Below are 21,238 nucleotides of genomic sequence, written 5' to 3' on the forward strand. Positions count from 1 at the left end.
ATAAACATTCATTTCAGAGTTTGATCCATAATTAGTATTCTATATTACTTTATTAGTCTGAAAGATTTACATATATGTTTACCTATTTGGTTTTTTCCCAAGTCAGTCTTTCATTCAGTTTACTTATTTTTGAGATAAAATCTTTATAAGTTCTTTCTGTGGGAAATTTTTAATGATAATTTCTTTTATCTGCTTAAAACATCTTTCTTTACCCTTCATTTTTGAAAGATGATTTTGGTGATTTAAAAATTTTAGGTTGCCTTTTTTCTCCAACTGTAAATATATTCATCTACTATCTTCTGGGAGTTTCTTTTTTTTTTTTCTGAGAATTCTCCCATTGATCTATCTAACAGCTGTTTCTTTGAGGCAATATTTTATCTGTATTTATATAAAATATTTTTATACTTGTTTCTCCAAATTCACTCTAACAACCAGTAATAAGTTAGTTTCATTTTTTCTACTTGTAAATCATGATTTCTAAATTTATGTCTTTTGTACATACCAGGAGGATTAACACCATCCCAGTATTCTTCAATATTGTTTCCCTCCACATTGTCTTTTTCTACCTCTAGAACACTTACTAGATAGATATTAGTGCATTCTCTCTTCCAAATATCTTTATCCTATTTAATATTTCTCATATTGCTATCTATGCTATATTCTGTGTAATTTAGTCAGTTGTATCTTCAAATTTACCATCTCTTAATTTTAGTGGTGGTAGTTTTTTAAACATCACACTTGTTTCTCTTATAAATTTGTTTAATTTGTCTTACTAGCTTTTCCCTTTGTTGTGTTCCCATTTTTTTCATATAACTTTAATAAGTTGTAAACAAATTTGTCACAAATATTTGTATTCAGTAATTTCAAAGTCCCATAACTCTGAATCAAATTATGCCACTGTAGCATGATGGTTTTTTTAAAGCCATTATTATTTACAGAATTCCCCCATGATTGTAGAATAAATACTCCTTTATAGCAAATTTCAGTCTACCAGAGTTTTAAAAATTGGCTCTCGGTATTTCTGAATACTTAATAAGTTTTCATAGGCCATTGTGAGCGAGTTCCAGTTCCAGCTCCCTGCTTATTATCTCTGCAACTTCTCACTCATTGTGCCTTTTGTAATTTTGGATTATAAGTCATGTCTGGAACAGCTTAATTTTCCTCTCCTCTCCTCCCCTCCCCTCTCCTACCTTTCCCTTCCCTTCCCTATTCTGTGTGGCCTTAAGGGAGTTTCTCTCCAAAGAATTCTTATTTTATTCTTCTAGGCACTTTAAGTATTTCATCAATGCTCTAGGATTCCTATACCATGCAAGTAGAATAATTTCAAGCTGCCAGTCTGTCTGAAGAAGGCCTTTAAGAGTGATTAAAGGAGAGCTGTTTTATACTGAACTAATAAGGATGAAACAGACAGGCTTTCTTCTCATGTGTCCCCTTTGTCAGTGGATAGAGATATTCTTCATTTTGGACTCCTTGATACTTTGCCGACTTTTTGAGTTTAGCTATGCATTTAAAAGTGTGTTAGTTATATTTTATCTGGAGAAGGGATTTATAATCTTCTACATTGCCAGAAGAGAAGTTTATATAGAATTTTATGCCAATTTCGTTCAAATATATGAACTCTGCTTTAAAATTTTGAAATTTGTCAGTAGGTTAAAAAAATGATTTTTACGGGGCACCTGGGTGGCTCAGTAGGTTGAGCGTCTGACTTCGTCTCAGGTCATGATCTCACGGTTCATGGGTTCGAGCCCCGCGTCAGGCTCTGTGCTGATAGCTAGCTCAGAGCCTGGAGCCTGTCTTCTAATTCTGGGACTCCCTCTCTCTGACCCTCCCCTGATCACACTGTCTCTCTCTCTCTCTCTCAAAAATAAATAAAACATTTAAAAATATAATTTTTATGAATATAATTGTCAAATTGGCTTACATAGAACACCCAGTGCTCATCCCAGCAATGCCCATCATCATTTTCCCTCTCCTCCACTCCCCCATCCACCCTTAGTTTGTTTTCTGTATTTAATAGTCTCTTGTGGTTTGCCTCCCTCCCTCTCTGTATCTGTTTTTCTCCCTCCCTTCCCCCATGGTCTTCTGTTCATAAAAAAGAATTTTTAAAACACCTCTGTAGGTGATGGTATAGCATTATACAAGTATAAGGGTGTAGAGTCAGCCCAAGTAGGGTTTGATTTAAATTTCCCCACTAATAGCTGCAAGACCTCAGAACACACTGTAACCTTTATACATCTCTACTCTCTTTTCCATTAAGGTCACACAATGAGATGGGTGCTTGAGTGGCTCAGTTGGTTAAACGTCAGACTCTTGATTTTGGCTCAGGTAGTGATTTCACAGTTTGTGAGTTCAAGCCCACATTGGGCTCCTCCATGCTAACAGCACAGAGTCAGCTTAGGAGTATCTCTCCTTCTCATTCTGCCCCTCCCCCATGCACATGCACTTTCTGTTTCCTCTCAAAATAAATAAAACTTTGAATACAAAAAGGTTACATAATAGTTATTATGAGAGAAAATTAAATGGTATCTCTAAAGTATATAGCACAGTGTCTGGCCTATAAAAATGTTCAGTAAGTAGTAGCTTAAAATATCTTTTCTATCTTGGAGCCATTTATGTAAATATTGTTATTGGCAAAATAATATTTTTTAATGTAAAATATTTCTTGTAAAAGATTTAAATTACTTATTTGTAGGAACCATTAAAAAGCAATGCAGGTATCTTGAATTGCATCAATTTACAAAATTGTATTTAATTAAATTATTGAATATTACTATATTTATTTTCTCAAACTATATTTTTCCCATGCAAATGTAATCTCAAGAGAAAATGTATATATTTTTACATGGTAGGAAATTTTTCTAAATGATTGAGAATATTTGTTATTTTTTTACCTTTGTGAAAGAATGTCCTACTTGTTTTTCTTTTCAGCTTTAAAAATTTTATTTAGTTATTTTTTTTAAATGTTTTACTGTCAAGTTGGTTTCCATATAACACCCAGTGCTCATCCCAACAACTGCCCTCCTCCATGCCCGACACCCCCCTTCCCCTCTCTCCCACCCACATCAGTCCTCAGTTTGTTTTCAACATTCAAGAGTCTCTCATGGCTTGCCTCCTTCCCTCTCCACAACTATTTTTCCCCTTCTCCTCCCCCACGGTCCTCTGTTAAGTTCCTCCTAATCCACCTATACGTGCAAACATATGATATCTGTCCTTCTCTGCCTGACTTATTTCACTCAGCATAACACCCTCAAATTCCATCCATGTTGCTACAAATGGCCAGAATTTATTCTTTCTCACTGCCATGTAGTATTCCATTGCATAGATAAACCACATCTTCTTGATCCATTTGTCCGTTGATGGACACTTAGGCTCTTTCCATGTTTTGGCTACTGTTGAGAGTGCTGCAATGAACATTGAGGTACATGTGCTCCTATGCATCAACACTCCTGTATCCCTTGGGTAAATTCCTAGCAGTGCTATTGCTGGGTCATAGGGGAGTTCTATTGTTAATTTCCTGAGGAACCTCCACACTGTTTTCCAGAGGGCCTGCACCAGTTTACATTCCCACCAACAGTGTAGGAGGGTGCCCATTTCTCCACATCCTCGCCAGCATCTAGAGTTCTCTGATTTGTTCATTGTAGCCACTCTGACTGGCATGAGGTGTTGTCTGATTTGTATTTCTCTGATGATGAAGGATGCTGAGCATCGATTCATGTGTCTGTTGGCCATCAGGATGTCCTCTTTGGAGAAGTGTCTGTTCATCTCTTCTGCCCATTACTTCATTGGATTATTTGTTTTGCAGGTGTGAAATTTGGTGAGTTCCTTATAGATTTTGATACTAGCCCTTTGTCTAATATGCTGTTGCGACTATCTTTTCCCATTCCATCAGTTGCCTATTAGTTTTATGGGTTATTTCCTTTGCTGTGCAGAAGCTTTATATCTTGATTAGGTCCCAATAGTTTATTTTTTGCTCTTGATTCCCTTGCCTTTGGGGATGTATCAAGTCAGAATTTGCTGCGGTTGAGGTCAAGGAGGTTATTTGCTGCTTTCTCCTCTAGGGTTTTCATGGTTTCCTGTCTCACATTCAGGTCCTTTATCCATGAGTTTATTTTTGTGTATGGTGTGAGAAAGTGATCGAGTTTCATTCTTCTGCATGATGCTGTCCAGTTCTCCCAGCACCATCTGTTAAAGAGGCTTTTTTCCATTGGATACTCTTTCATGCGTTGTCAAAGATTAGTTGGCCATACATTTGTGGGTCCAATTCTGAGTATTCTATTCCATTGGTCTCTGTGTCTGTTTTTGTGCCAAAACCACACAGTCTTGATGATTACAGCTTTGTAATAGAGGCAAAAGTCTGGGGTGGTGATGCCTTTCATTTTGGTTTTCTTCTTCAATATTACTTTGGCTATTCGGGGTCTTTTGTGGTTCCATACAAATTTTAGGATAGTTTGTTATAGCTTTGAGAAGAACACTGGTGCAATTTTGATTGGGATTGCCTTGAATGTATAGATGCTTTGGCTAGTAATGATATTTTAACAATATGTATTCTTCCGACATATGAGCATGGAATGTTTTTCCATTTCTTTGTGTCTTCAGTTTCCTTCGTAAGTTTTCTATAGTTTTCAGCATACAGATCTTTTACATCTTTGGTTAGGTTTATTCTTATACCTGTTTTATGTATTTTACAGTTTTTGGTGCAATTGTGAATGGGATAAGTTTCTTGATTGCTCTTTTTGTTGCTTCATTATTGGTATATAAAAATGCAACCGATATCTGTATGTTGGTTTTGTACCTTGAGACTTTGCTGAATTCATAGATCAGTTCTAGCAGAACTGCATGGAGTTGGGTTTGGGTGGAGTCTGTTAGATTTTTCATGTAGAGTATCATGTCGTCTGCAAAACGTGAAAGTTTGACTTCATCTTTGCCAATTCTGATGCCTTTTATTTCATTTAGAAAAACAGTGGTGAGAGTGGACATCCCTGTCGTTGATTTTCTAAAAAAAAATTAATGTTGTTGTTTTTTTTTTTTTTTCTGAGAGAGAGACAGCATGAGCAAGGGAGGGTTAGAGAGAGAGGGAGATACAGAATCTGAAGCAGGCTCCAGTCTCTGAGCTCGCTGTCAGCACAGAGCCCAGTGCGGGGCTTGAACCCACCACCGTGAGATCATGCCCTGAGCCGAAGTTGGACGCTTTACTGACTGAGCCACTCAGTCGTTGATTGATTAGCAAATATTGAACAAACCCTGCAAGCCAGGAATGAATCCTACTTGATCATGGTGGATAATTCTTTTTATATGCTGCTGTATTCGATTTGCTAGTATTTTGTTGAGGATTTTTGCATCCGTATTCATCAGGGATATTGGCCTGTAGTTCTCTTTGTGTGCTGGGTCTCTGTCTGGTTTGGGAATCAAAGTGATGCTGGCTTTGTAGAATGAGTCTGGAAGTTTTCCTTAATCCTAATAGTTTAAATTTGGTTTTGTTTCCCATGCTTCATGAGGCATATCTAGAAAGTATTTCTATGACTGATGTCAAAGAGATTATTGTGAATGCTTCTTTTAGGAGTTTTATTGTTTCAAGTCTCACATTTAGCCCTTTAATCCATTTTGAGTTTATTTTTGTATACGATGTAATAAAGTGGTCCAGGTTTATTCTTTTGCATTAGCTGTACAGTTTTGTCAAACCATTTATTGAAATGACTGTCTTTTCCCCTATTGTATATTATATTGCCTTCTTTGTTTTAAATTAATTGCCATATAAATATGGGTTTATTTCTGGGCTCTCTATCTTGTTACATTGATCTATGTATCTGTTTTTGTGCCAATATCATACTGTTTTGATTTGTATAGCTTTGTAATAAAGTTTGAAATTCCAGGGCATGATACCTCCAACTTGTTCTTCTTCCTCAAGATTACTTCGGCTAATTAAGGTCCTTTGTGGCTCCATACAAATTTTACAATAATTTGTTCTATTTCTGTGAAAAATTCTCTAGGTATTTTGGTAGGGATTGCATTGAATCTAGATTTCTTTTTATAACATGGACATTTTAATGATGCTTATTCTTCCAAGCCATAAATATGGTATACATTTCCATTTGGGTTTTGTTTTGTTGTTGTTGTCATGTTGTTGTTGTTGTTGTTGTTTTACATTTTATTTATTTTTGAGAGACAGAGCATAAGTGGGGGATGGGCAGAGAGAGAAGGAGACACAAAATCCAAAGCAGGCTCCAGGCTGTAAGGTGTCAACACAGAGCCTGACGCGGGGGCTTGAACCCACAAACTGTGAGATTATGACCTGAGCCAAAGTCAGAGGTTTAACCGACTGAGCCACCCAGGCGCCCCATGTTTTTGTCTTCTTCAGTTTCTTTCATCAGTGTTTTATAGCTTGGACATTTAGCAATATTAATTCTTCAAATCACAAGCATTAATTTTGTTTGTGTCATCATTTTCTTTGACAATCACCTATAATTTCAGAGTTCAGGCCTTTCATCTCTTTCATTAAATTTATTCCTAAGTATTTTATTCTTTTTGATGGAATTATTTTTAACATTTCTCTTCCTGCTGCTTCATTACCAGCATATACAAATGTAACAGATTTCTGAATATTAATTTTGTATTCTAAAATTTTACTGAATTCATTTATTACTTCTAATAGTTTTTAGTGGAATCCTGAGAGTTTTCTATATACAGTATCATGTCATCTAAATTTGTGACAGTCTTACTTCTTTCTTACCCATTTGGATGCCTTTTGCTTCTTTTTCTTGTCTGATTGCTGTTGCTAGGATTACCAGTACTGTGTTGAATAACACTGATGAGACTAGACATTCTCATCTTGTTCCTGATCATAGAGGAAAGGTTCTGTGTTTTTCACCATTGGGTATGATGTTAGCTATGGGCTTCTCATATGTGGCCTTTATTAGATTGAAGCATATTCCCCTTAAACCTACTTTTTTGAGAGTTTTTAACATGAATGGATGTTGTATTCTGTCAGATGCTTTTTCTGCATCCACTGAGGTTGTCATATAGTTTTTATCCTTGGTTATTTGAAGTTATCCCTTTGATTGATTTGTGAATATTGATCCACTCTTGCATCTCTAGAATAAATCTCATTTGATTGTGGTGAATAAGTTTTAATGTAAGTTTAATGTAATTGAACTCTGTTTGCTAATATTTTGTTGAGAATTTTTGCATCTGTGTTCATCAGAGATATTGGCCTTTAGTTTTCTTTCCTTATAGTGCCTCTGTTTGGTTTTGGTATCAGGTTAATGCTGGCCTCATTGAATGAATTTGTAAGTTTTTCTTCCTCTTTAATTTTTTGGAATACTTTTAAAATAATAGGTATTAAATTTTATTTAAGTGTTTGGTAGCATTCATTGGCCATCTGGTCCTGGACTTTTGTTTGTTACGAGCTTTTTAGACCACTTATTCAATTTCATTGCTAGTAATGTCTGTTGTACTTTTCTCTTTCTTCCTGATTCAGTTTGGGAGATTGTTTATGTTTCCAGATATTAATCCATTTCTGCTAGGTTGTCCAGTTTGTTGGCATATATTTTTGTAGCAGTCTTCTACTCTATTGTATTTCCATGGTGTCAATAGGTATTTCTCCCCTTTTATTTCTACTTATATTTATTTGAATCGTCTTTATTTTTCCTTGATGATTCTGGATAAAGTTTTAGAAATTTTGTTTACTTTCCTAAAAATCAGGTCTCAGCTTCATTGATCTTTTCTCTCCATATTTTTGTCTGATTTTTTTTTTTTTTTTTACTCTGCAACAATCTTTATTATTTCTTTTCTTTTTATAGCTTAGAGATCTGTTTGTTCTTTTTCTGGTTCCTTCAATTGTAAGGTTGTGTTGTTTACTTGTAATTTTTGTTTCCTGAGTCAAGTCTGTACTGTATATGCTTTCCTCTTAGAACTTCTTTACATGCATGTTGGTCTTTAGTGTAATGCTTGGATTTTTTTCCTTTTTTCTAGATCTGTCATGTTTTTTTTTTTTATTTGTAAGGTTGCCATTGGTTTAAGATATAATCCAAAGATTTTGGATCATTCTGTTTTCATTTTCATTTCTCTATATGTATTTTTTAAAATTTCTTCTGTGATTTCTTGGATGACCTATAAATTGTTTAGCCTCCATGTGCTTGTGTTCTTTTCAGTTTTATCTTGTTACTGATTTCTAGTTCTATATTATTCTGGTCAGAAAAAATGTTTGATATTATTTCAGTCTTTTCAGATTTATTGAGAATTGTTTTGTGGTCTAGCATGTGATCTCTTCTGGAGAATATTCCATGTGTATTTGAAAAGTATGTGTATTCTGCTGTGTTTGGACGGACTCTTTTATGTATATCTATTAGGTCCATCTGGTCTGTGTGTCATTCAGAACCACTTTTTCTGTTGATTTTATGCCTAATGATTGATTGTCCATTGATGTAAATGGAGTGCTATGTCCTCTAATGTTACTGTATTACTGTCAATTTCTTCCTTTGAGTCTGTTAATATTTGCCTTATATATTTAGGTGCTCCTATTTTGGATGAATAGATATATATAATTTTTGCATCTTCTCACTGACAGGATTACTTTATGAAAATGAAGTGTCCTCCTTTGTCTTTGTTTTGAAGTCTATTTTGTCTGATATTGCTGCCCTGACTTTTTTTTAAACTCCATTTGCATGATACATGTTTTTTCTTTATGTTTAGTTTGTATATGTCTTTAGGTCTTATGTAAGTCTCTTCTAGGCAGCATAGAGCTGGGTTTTTTTTTTTTAATCCATTCATTCACCTTATATCTTTTGATTGGATAATTTAGTCCATTTATACTTATTGATAGGTATGTAGTTTTTGCCATTTCATTCATTGTTTTCAGGTTGTTTTAGAGTTCTTTTCTGTTCCTTTCTTATCTTGTGTTTTGATGTCTGTCTTCAGTATAATGCTTGGATTTTTTTCTTTTTTGTATAGATCTGTCACGTTTTTTTTATTTGTAAGGTTACCATTGGTTTAAGATATAATATTAGAGCAGTCTACATTGAGTTGATGGTCACTTAAATTTGAACACATTTTATAAACACTAAATTATACTTCGTCACCCATGTCTTATGTAGATAATGCCATATGTTACATGTTTTTGTGTATCCCTTGACTGATTGTTATAGATATATTATTTTACTACTTTTGTATTTTAGTCTTCATACTGATTTTACCAGTGATTAATAACTTTTATATTATATTTCTCATACCTATGAATTTTTTTCTTTCATAATTTTCTTCTAGCTATGACTTTTTCTTTCCACTCAAAAATTTCCTTCAACATTTCTTATAAGGCTAGTTTAGTGGTGATGAACTCCTTTAACTTTTGTTTGTCTAGGAAACACTTTATCTCTCCTTCAGTTCTGAATTATAATCTGCCAGTAGAATATTCTTGGTAGTAGGCCTTTCTCTTTCACTACTTTGAGTACATCATGCCATTCCCTACTGACTTGCAAAGTTTCTATTTGAAAATCAACTTACAGCTTTATGGAGTTTCCTTTGTATGTAACTGTTTTCTTTTCTCTTTCTACTTTAAAATTTTTGCTTTACCATTAATTTTCACCATTATGATGATCTATCTTGGTGTGGACTGCTTTGGGTTCATCTTGTTAGGGGATTTCTGTTCTCCTGGACTTGGGATGTGTTCTCTTGCCCAGATTAAGGAAACTTTCAGCTATTATTCATTCAAATAACTTTTCTGCAGCTTCTTTCTTTTGTTTCCTTCAATGATTATTATAATGCAAATATTATTATTCTTGATAATGCCACTAGGTTCCCTTAACTTCTCATTTTTATTCCTTTTTCACTTTCCCATTAAGTCTGGTTGCTTTCCATTACATTGTCTTCCAGATCTCTGATCTGTTATTCTGCATCCTCTAATCTGTTATCGATTTCCTCTAGTGTATTTTTTATTTCAGTTATTGAATTTTTTATTTATGACTTGTTCTTTTTGTATTTTCCATCTCTTTGTTGAAGATCTAACAAATCATCCACACTCTTCTTAAGCCCAGTGAATATTTTTGAATTATTTTGAATATTTTGAATATTTTGAATTATTTATCAAACATATTGGTTATTTTCATTTCATTTAGATGTTTTGCTGTGCTTTTTTCCTGTTCCTTCATTCAGGAGCTATTTCTCTATCTTGTCATTTTGTCTGTGTTTGTTTATGTATATTAGGTCACATATGTTTATTAAGTAATGGCCTGGTGAAGAAGAGGTCCTGTGGTGTCCTATAGCATAAACCATCCTGGTCACCAAAACCAAGTGCTCCAGGGATACACCTGTAAGAGCTGTGTGTACCTTACTGTTGTAGCTGATCTGCAGTTACTTCCAGCCCAACCAGCTGCAATAACCTGCTCTGGGCACACTGGACAGTGTTTGGTCTCCATGCTTTTGAGGGTCTTGTCTGAGGTCATCATGGGCTCATTGTTGAATGGGGCCAGCATTCAGACCAAATGCCTACAATTAGCTACTCTGACACAGTTTCAGGTACATGGGGAGTAAGGCTTGTTTCCTGCACAGGTAGCCAAGAGGCTGGGCTGCTGGGACTGTGGACATGCTGGTGTATGAAGTTATCTTCCCCCTGCTTTCCAGGGCCAGATAGATTGATGGATGCCTGTTGATGTAGGTGCGGTTAGATGGAGTGGGTCCACATGGAAACTCAGTGATTGAATATACAGTTTTAGCAAGGTACATGGAGAATTGTCTACATTAGTTCCCACAAGAATGGGCATTAAGCCCACTGATTTTTAAAGCTCTTGAAGTTAAGCCATGCTGATATTGAAAGCCCAGTGTTATATGCACTCATCATCCTAGCACAGATGCCCAGTTCTGGTGCCTAGTGTGGGGCCTGATCCTCTTGCTTTTCCATGCTTGTGATGTCCATCCCCATTTGTGGTCAGTCCCACCAAAGATTTAGTTCCCATCTGTGTCTCCACTCCTTCTACACTTTTCAGTGTGCCCTCGTCTCCACGAACAACCTTGGAAGGTCTGTTCTGCCACTCTTCAGGTCATTTTCAGAGTTAGTTGAAAAGATATAGCTGTTACGTTGGTATGTCTTGGTATGTCTGTGGGACAAAATGAGTTCAGGGTCCCCCTAACCCATCATGTTTGTTTATTTATTTTGAGAGTGTGTAAGAGAGAGAGTGCACACGAGTGGAGCAGGGGCAGAGAGAGAGAGGAAGAGAGAATCCCAAGCAGGCCTAATGCTGCCAGCATACTCAGCATAGGGCTCAAACCCACAAACCGTAAGATCATGACCTGATCCAAAGCCAAGGGTCAGTTGCTTAACTGACTGAGCCACCCAAGTGCCCCTGTGTAATTAATTCTTTAATCCATGTCTGAGAACTCTAACATTTTATTTATTGCATTTCATCTTATTAGATTCATGCTAAGACTTCCTAAGCTATAATTCTAAGACTTAAGAAAAATAACCGTCTGCTGGAAGGTTTATTGATGTGTATTTACATGATATTTTCTTTTTTTTTCTTCTGTGTAGGTCGAAAGTTTAAAAAGTTTAACAAAGTCAGAGTTATGAGAGCATTGGATGCCGTTGCTCTCCCACAGCCTGTGGGCATTCCAAATGAAAGCCAAGCCCTAAGCCAGCGAATTGCTTTTTCACCAAATCAAGACATACAGTTGATCCCCCCATTGATTAACCTGCTTATGAGCATTGAACCAGATGTGATCTATGCAGGACATGACAACACCAAACCTGATACCTCCAGTTCTTTGCTGACGAGTCTTAATCAGCTAGGCGAGAGACAACTTCTTTCAGTAGTCAAGTGGTCTAAATCACTGCCAGGTAATAATAATTTGTATATAATAGCATATAATCAAAATTTTACCATATTTGTTGTACTATTAAGATTGTTAAAGCCTATTCGGGGTAAATTAAGCATTGTGTAAACAGCATGTTATAGTACGCATTTCAGCAATGCAAAATACATATCTAGGATCTTGAATAACATGCTTCTTGTCTAGGACCTTACTGTTTGCTATGGAAATACAAAAATCATAGATAACACTTTGAGTCTTAATGATTCAAGAATTACATGCATGAAGCAATTAAGGAACACCATAAGTTTGTATGCTCAAGCACAGATACAGTAGTTCAGAGAAAGACAAATTTACCATCTTCTTAAAAATGTCTTTCTTTCTAAGTGCTAATTTAACCAAACTCAAATGGTTGAATATAAAACTGAATGTATCTATTCACATAATATATCAAAATAGTATTCAGAGTGCAGTGGGTATTTAAAGTTATTTAAGAAACAAGTTATAAGCATATATAAATAATTTTGACATAGAACAATGAACTTCCTTCTGGTCACTATTTTTCCTAATTTATACTTAGATAAAGCAGATAACATTGAGAATTTGGGTTGTACCATTGTGAAGGGATTTAAGTCACTTTATTTATAAACTAATTTGCTTCCTTAGCACAGCTCCATAGGAGCCTAGAGGTTGAAAGAATTACAAAGATGCATTTTTCACTTGGCTAAATCTGAGTCTGCAGAGACAGGAGAACACATGGGTAGCCATTACTTGTGAAGGCATTAATCCCATAAGTAAAAATCAATTTTAAAAATTAACGTTCTCGGGGCGCCTGGGTGGCTTAATCTGTTGAACGTCCGACTTTCGCTTAGGTCATGATCTCGCGGTTCGTGGGTNCAGCATCCTTTTTAAAAGAATTTTATTCTCAATTTGCCTTAATATATTTTTGTTATTATTTTACCTGAAAGGTTTGAAATACTTGTTATTGAAAATTCAAGGCTATGTGAAACAGAAAGAAAAACAGATCCTGTTTGTTGAATCTTTTAAGAAATACATTTTGAAAAAAATGATGAAATTCACTATTCTAGTTGAGATAAAGTAATTTTACAGAAAAATGCAAATAATCAGGTTCTTATTAATGCCGTTGCTACTCAAAGTTTTAGGTAATTTTTTTCCATTAGAAAATTTCTGCATTTTAAAAACTTACTGTAAAGTGGTTATCAAATTTGATAGATCTTTATTAAATTATTACAATAGCATTGAACTTCTGTTTAAAAATGAGTATTTAAAATGTGTTTAACTTTTGTTAGTTTTTATATTATTTGGTAAGATGATTTCTTTGATTGTGATTGATACTATATTTTTTGCATTTTGGAGGTTCTTTAGTATTTAAAAAGATTCTACTATCAGTTAGGAAAGTTAGAAAATAACCAGCTATAACTGAAATATAATTCATTCATTTTGGGTGATAGTGTACATTTTAAGTTGAAACACTTATCTGTGAAGATAATTCATCCTCATATTTCCAAAAACAGAGGAAACTTTTACACTAAATTTAGGAGCAATTTTTTAAATAATTCCAAAATGCAATTTGTGTGGAAGTAAAAAATAATGACATTCACCATTATTACTGGTACTGTTTCTGTTACCTGTAACAATAATGGAAGCCTATTTGATAATCTAATTTGATAATTTCAATTAGCAAATGATTGTGTGGCTCATGGTCTTTTAAACTGTATTTGCATGGTCTGCATAGTGCATGAACGATGAAAATGGTCAGTGAACCAGGTTATGGATCTCTTTTAAAGAACTCCTGTATATAAAGTAATCTGGTATCATTAGCTACTGAAAACCTTTGAGTTGACTTTAAGCCAGAATGGTTTTTATTCATTTGATTCACTCAGTAAGTGTCTATAGCATATTGTGTGCATGATGTAACAATTAAATGGTAGCGTTAGAAAGAAAAGCCAGAAGTCTGAACTTATAGTGTGAACACATTTGGGTGCGACATATCCTGCATTTGGTGATCAATTTTGCATGAGAGAAACTTATTTTATCCATTCACTCACATGTTATTTGGTCTGTGAAACGTGAACTTTTGTTAAATGAGGACTTTTGATAAGTCAGGATGTTACTTATTTACAGTGCAAGAAAGATAATAGTAAAACATGTTGGCAGATCAGGTGATTCTTTCACAACAAGAAAGGGTGTTTTGGAAGTCAGGTTAAGATCAAATGCAAAACAACAACAACAACAACAACAAAGGTGACAGTATGCCTGAGGGCTCCATGGCATGTATCTACAGGTCCCTGAGAGAATACTTGTTGCCTGGTCAGGGCTTCGTTATTTTTTCTTTATTTGTGCTCTTCCATTATCTTGGACCCATTAAGGTAATTGCAGGCTCTCTAACATCTCATATTTCAGAGATATCATTGCTCCTATATAATGGAGACTTGCAAGATGCTTTAGCCTCATGATAGTGCATTTAAAATATCGCTTAGGATATATTACATCTGACATATTGTATCTGTTATGTGAATGATTTTACATTGACATTTAGCTGTAACATTAGTGGGTGATACTTTCTTATTTGGAGCTTGAAGCAACACAGTATTTGCAAATTTTAAGAAATGAACAAGACAGAGGTGAGGAGAATAGAAGAGTAGGGGAATCTTGAGCTTACCTCATCCCAGAGACACACTGAAATAGCAGCTATATCTATAAAACTAACTCTGAAAATGATGTGAAGATTTGCAGAACAAACCTTCCACAATTAATCATGGAAGGAGGCCACATTGAAAAGGATAAAAAGGGCAGAGACATGGTTGGGAACCAAAGCCCCAGTAAGACTAACTACAAATTGAAGGGACACCATAACATGGTGAAGCAACAGGATCAGACCCTACATCAGGCACCCACAACACTGGGGTTGTTCACTGGGAAGACAAGTTCTCCTAACATCTGGCTATAAAAACCAACAGGACTTAATTTGGCAAGCTTTGAAAATTAGGGGGGCCTAACTCTGGGTACATTGAAAATCAGTGGACTTAGCTTCAGAAAGGCCAAAGGGCCATAGGAACTGAGACCTTCTCTACTTAAAGAGCTTGTATAATAAGTAACCCTACTGACCCAACACAGCATATAGCACAGTTTGAATAGCACCTAGAATATATGTGGAGAGCTATTGACTGATCTTAGAACATGGGCTGGAGGGACATGGATCTATAGGAAATTTCTTCAGAAACCAAAGTGTTGGAAGATACCATTTCTCTCCCCTTCCCCCAACCTAGATAGGTGGACACTTGTGGATATCAGCAGGAACACCTCCTATCTTGCCAACACCATGTACCCCAACTCACGTTTCCCTGCAGACCCACCCCATCTCTTCCACTTCAGCAGGCATTCCTCAAAAGGAGCTCCTGCCCTTATATGCTGTGTGAACATCATAGCAGGGACCAATGCCATTCCAAAGATACTCCTGCCCTGTGGATAGCAGGAAATAATCCTCAACACCAGCACATGGTCAGTTCAACAGATGAGCATTTTAGCTGGCCACTCAGAGAGAGCACCCTGTTTACTGTGGCTGTTGCTGTGACAGCCATACTTAGTGGGGAAATCTGATCTGACTGCCAGCCCTAACTACCAACAAAAGCAACTCAGGGGGCCACATATGGAGGGTACTCTGCCAGTTGCTGTGTACACAGTTGCAGCAAACAGAGTACAGACAACTAGCCTGACTGCCAACACAAACTGTCAAGAAGCCCGTGATTATTTCTGACATGCCCTACAAAAGCACAGGGACTAAACCCTGTCCTGTGAAATCACAGCAGGTAAGGCCATTCATTGCAGCTAACTGGACTTAAAGTTCATTCAGCTAGTAGATTAGCCACAACAGCAGTGCTCATACAGCCAATATCCAGGAGACACCCTAGGAGCACATGGTTCTGGTGAACAGGGGACATTGACTACCACGCACCACAAGACCTCTTCTTCACAAAGCCACTATTAATACGAGGAGAGATAGCTGTGCATCCTCATACCTATAAACAAGCGGAGTTAGGCAAAATGAGGTAGAGGACTATGTCCCAAATGAAAGAACTGGACAAAATTGTAGCAAAAGAGCTAAATGAAATAAAAATAAGTAATGTGCCTGATAAAGAATTCAAACTAATGGTCATAAAGATATTCACTGGACTTGGAAAAAGAGTGGTGGATCTCAATGAGACCTTCACCAGAGAGTCAGATAATAAACAAAGAACCAGAGATGAATAATTCAATAACTGAAATAAAAAATATACTAGAGAGAACCAACAGTAGATTAGAGAATGCAGAACACATAAGCATCTGGAAGACAGAGTAATGGAAAGCAAACGAGATGAACTACAAAAAAGAAAACAATGAACGATAAAAAATTAAAGCATGGATAAGGGGATTCAGTAACATCATTAAGTGTAATAACATTCATAATATACGGGATCTAGAAAGAGCAAATAGAGAAAAGAGGAAAGAAACTTATTTGAAGAATTAAAAGCTGAAAACTTCCCTTCCTGGATAAGGAAATAGCATTCAAGTCCAGGAACCACAGAGAGCCCCTAACAAGATGAACACATGGAGGTCCACACCAAGATAGATATTAATTAAAATGGCAAAAAAAGTTATGAGAAAGCAAAAATTTTAAAGCAGTAAGAGAATACCGTTACATACAAGGGAAATCAGTTGTATATCTATACACTAATAATGTAATAGCAGAAAGAGAAATTAAGAAAACATCACCATTTACAATTGCATGAAAACCAATAAAATATCTATGAATAAACTTAACCAAGTAATATGAAAGACCTATACTTTGAAAATTATAAAATATCAGTGAGAGAAATTAAAGATAACACAAACAAATGGAAAAATATTCTATGATCATAGATTGGAAGAGTTGATATTGTTAAAATGTCCATATTACCCAAAGCAACCTACTGATTTAATTCAGTCCCTCTTAAAATACCAGTATAATTTTCCATAGCACTAGAACAGTCTAAAATTTGTATGGAACCACAGAAGAATGCAAAGAGCCAAAGCAATCTTGAGAAAGAAGAACAAAGCCGAAGGTTCACAATCCCAGACTTCAATAAATACTACAAAGTTGTAGCAATGTAAACAGTCTGGTACTATCATGGAATCAGACATATAGATCAAAGGAACAGAATAGAAAGCCCAGACGTAAACCCACAACTATATGGCCAGTTAATCTTCAACAAAGGGGAAAGAATATCCAATGGGAAAAAGACACTTCAACAAATGTTGGGAAAACTGGATAGCAACACACAAAATAAACTAGACCAGTTTTCATAACATACACAAAAATAAGTACATAATGGATTAAAGACCTAAATGTGAAACCTGTAACTATAAAAATCCTAGAAGATAGCACAGACAGCAATTTCTCTGAGATGAGCTGTAACATCTTTCTAGATATGTCTCCTGAGACATGGAAAATAAAAGCAAATATAAACTATTGGGACTACCTCAAAATAAAAAGCTTCTTCAGTGCAAAGGAAACAACTAGCAAAACTAAAAATAGCCTATTGAATGGGAGAAGATATTTGCAAATGCATATCTAATAAAGTTTTAGTATCCAAAATATACAAAGAGCTTCTGCAACTCAACATCAAAAAACAAAAAACAAAAACAAAAAAACCCAAATTAAAAATGGGCAGAAGACATGAACAGGCATTTCTCCAAAGAAGACATATGGATGGTCAATAGAAACATGAAAAGATGCTCAACATTACTCATCATTGGGGAAATGCAAATCAAAACCACAATGAGATATCACCTAACACCTGTCAGAATGGATAGAATCCAAGAGACAATAAATAACACTGTCGGTGGGAATGTAAATTGGTGCAATTACACCAATTTATGGAGATTCCTCAAAAAGTTAAAAATAGAAATATCGTATTATCCAGTCATCACAATTCTGGGCATTTATCCAAAAAATACAAAGCATTAATTCTAAAGGATAGATTTTTATTGCAGCACTATTAACAGCCAAATTATGGAAGTAGTCCAAGTGTCTATCAATAGATGAATGGATAAGGAAGATATGGTATTCTCTCTGTCGGTCGGTCGGTCGGTCTGTCTGTCTCTCTCTCTTTCACACACACACACACACACACACACACACACACACTGAAATACTATTCAGCCATAAAAAATAATGAAATCTTGCTATTTTCAACAACACCGATGGAGCTAGAGAGTATTATGCTAAGTGAAATAAGTCAGAGAAAGACAAATTACCATGTGATTTCACTTATATATGGAAGTTAAGAAACAAACAAATGAGCAAAGGGGAAAAAAGACACAAACCAAGAAACAGACCCTTCACTATAGAGAACAAACTGATGGTTACCAGTGAGGAGGTGGGGAGGGAAATGGGTGAAATAGGTGATGGGAACTAAGGAGTACATTTCTCATGATGAGCACTGAGTAACATATGGATTGTTGAATCACTGTATGGTACAGCTGAACACTACTGGATTTAAAATACTTAAATGAAAATGAACACACTAATTTGAAAAGATATATGCACCCCTGTGTTTACTGCAGCATTATTTATAATAGAAAAGATATGGAAGCAACCCAAGTGCTTCTTAGTAAGTGAATGGATAAAGAAGATGTGGTATAAATTTCAGTGGAATATTATCATTGATTTAAAAATGGGATCATACAATTTGAAACAGCACGGGTGGACCAAGAGGCTATTATTGTAAGTGATATAAGCCAGAGAAAGACATACCATATGATTTCACATATATATATATATATATAATTAGAAAAGGGAAGAAATAAAGAGACAAAAAAAAAAAAAGACTTATATACAGAAAACAAATTTGTGGTTGCCAGGGAGGAGGGGTGGGGGAATGTATGAAATAGATAGAGGAGTCTAATACCTATAAACCTTCAGTTGTGAAATAATGAGTCATGGAGATGAAAAGTATACTGTAGAGAATAAAGTCAATAATAGTGTAAAACATTATTTGGTTGCAGGTAGTGACTACACTTACAATGACGAGCACTGTGTAATGTATAGAATTGTTGAATCATTATATTGTACACCTGGAACTAATACAACATTCTGTGTTAGTCATACTTAATTTTTGTTAATGAACAAGACATATTCCTTCTGTTAAGGAACTTTCAATCCAGTGGAATAAATAAGATACCCAAACAACTATAGTGGTATGGGAAAGTGACATAAGATACAGATATAAAGAAAAGAGGGACAGAAGACATTTTCGTCTTTAGGGACTAGAGAGTGCTTCAGAGACAAGGTGTCAGTTACATTGTACCTTGGAGAGATGAGACTTTGGAATAGTGTGGCTTATGATGTAAAATAAGGAAAGCATGAGGTATGTTTGATGAATGATTCTCAATCTTTTCTAGTAGGAGGGTCCATTTGTAACATAAAAAATATTTTCATACCTTCCTCCACAGCATAGTAATGAAAACACTTAATAGCTGCTAATTGAGAAAATACAATTGTATATATGGCTTTTCAAACACTAGTATAGTACTGGCCTTGTAATACATCGCCCAAGTATTAAGAAGCCACTGACAATAAATTCATGTTTGAGAGATTAGTAGAAGGAAATTTAGAGACATAAGTTATGGTTTGATCAAGGAAGGTCTTGAAAGTCAGGGTAGGCTCTGAAAATTAAATTGATAAATCCTCATTCCCAATTCAAGTTCACCTTGAATTATTCTTTATCTTCTGTGTCAATACATTGTGGCAGACTTTATGTGATAGAGGAATTTGGGGAAAATATTCCCTTTTTAGAAATTTTGCCGATTCTTCTGTTTATTTTGTGAAAAAAATCTATTAGCGTTAAGGCTTTAACATTTTTAAATATTGCACTTTTGAAGACATATCTTGCTGCTTAATCTCAGTAAGCCAGACTACTAGCAATTAACAGTATCACATTGCAACAGTGCTTCGCCTTGTTTTCTACCTTTGAAGCATACCAAAAATATCTTTTGATTCAGGGACAGGCATTGCATATGTGACAAAGGAGTTTTTCTTTCGTCTCAATTAAAATGGATAAATCAAATTACTTCCCCCAAAAAAGTGATGGGAAAGAAATGAGCGTAGCCTATGAGTAAACTCCAGTGTTGATACTGTTATAAAGCCTTTCAACAAATGATTTTTCTAACATCCTATTCCACTGAAATTACTATTGCTAATGTCAACAAAAAAATTTTTTTATTAAGTCTAATGAGTACTTTCAGCCCTTACCATGTTTTGCATGTCTCTGGAGACACTGATGAAGTAATCATTTCTGTCAAATATTTGTACTTTGGAATTGATCATTTCCTTTCAGGTGGATATGTTTCTCTCAATTTACCTATTTTGTTTCCTTTGTAGATTTGTTCTTCCATTCATACTATAAATTTGGCATTTCCTGAGTTCCATCTTCTACTCCTGTAGTTTCTCATTCTACACAGCCTGGATGAACCCATTCATAGCCTTATCTTTAACTACCACTATATTCTGATGACTCCTAGATACATAGTATCAAGCCAGACCCTCTAGTGAACTATTGAACCATCTATTTGAACTATTTATGTATTTCCACATGGATGAATTTCCAAGTCAACATGACCTTCTACTCCATAAACCTAAAACCTTTATCTTGAATTGGTGCCTCAGAAAGAATCTTGGGTATCCTGAGCTCACTTTCCTCCTTCACCACCTGTCCAATTAGTTATCAAATTTTGTCAACTCTGCTTATTAAATATAGGATTCATTATACATGCCACATCCACTGGCACTGTCATGACTCAGTTTAGGTCCTTGTCTAATTTCAGTTGTAGCTCTTTGACTAACCCAATTACCAGTTTCACCCTGTCCCCAAGCAATCTTCTTCTGCCACCAGAATCATCTTTCAAAAAACAACTGTAATCAATTATATAGTTCCCTTTCCTTTTCATAACAAAGTCCAAATTTCTTAGCCTTGACATTCAAGATTCTTCTGTGATTTTGCTCCTGAATTTACAATGTTATCACTCATTTTTCTTCAAGCAACTCTAAGGTTCAGTCCCCCCAATGCTCTTTGTTTAGTGTCCTGGTTTCTTTTGCCCATTTTGTTTCTCTACCTGAAGATCCCTCCCCTTCCCCACATTTCCCCCTTGCTGGTTCCTAACTAGCCCTTAGGATTCTAATCATCTATCACTTGAAGTGTTCCCTGAACTTTCCCAGACTGAGTCAAAGACCTCTTTGCTCTACCACATCATTCTTGCCTTTATCAACCATACTACTATCACTCTGACTTATTATTATGTTCTCATTTTTTTCTGTCTCTAAAGTGCAAGTATTAAAGGCAGAGTCAACATCTTTCTAGTCTTTGTGCCTAATTGCAACCATAATGCTTTATCCCAAAGGGGTGCT

At 35.5% G+C, this 21,238-nt stretch overlaps 1 protein-coding gene across 1 annotated transcript in view; it reads left to right on the forward strand.

Moving 5' to 3' along the window:
- The window catches only part of PGR (progesterone receptor), an 83,315-nt gene that overhangs the window by 40,498 nt on the left and 21,579 nt on the right, over window positions 1–21,238 (forward strand). Inside the window, exon 5 of the mRNA XM_077766717.1 lies at window positions 11,516–11,821. Coding sequence (XP_077622843.1) covers window positions 11,516–11,821 — 306 coding nt within the window. The remainder of the gene's footprint in view (window positions 1–11,515; window positions 11,822–21,238) is intronic.

The sequence above is a fragment of the Crocuta crocuta genome, unplaced genomic scaffold (genome assembly GCF_008692635.1).
Source record: "Crocuta crocuta isolate KB4526 unplaced genomic scaffold, BGI_CrCroc_1.0 scaffold105, whole genome shotgun sequence".
NCBI classification, from domain to species: domain Eukaryota; kingdom Metazoa; phylum Chordata; class Mammalia; order Carnivora; family Hyaenidae; genus Crocuta; species Crocuta crocuta.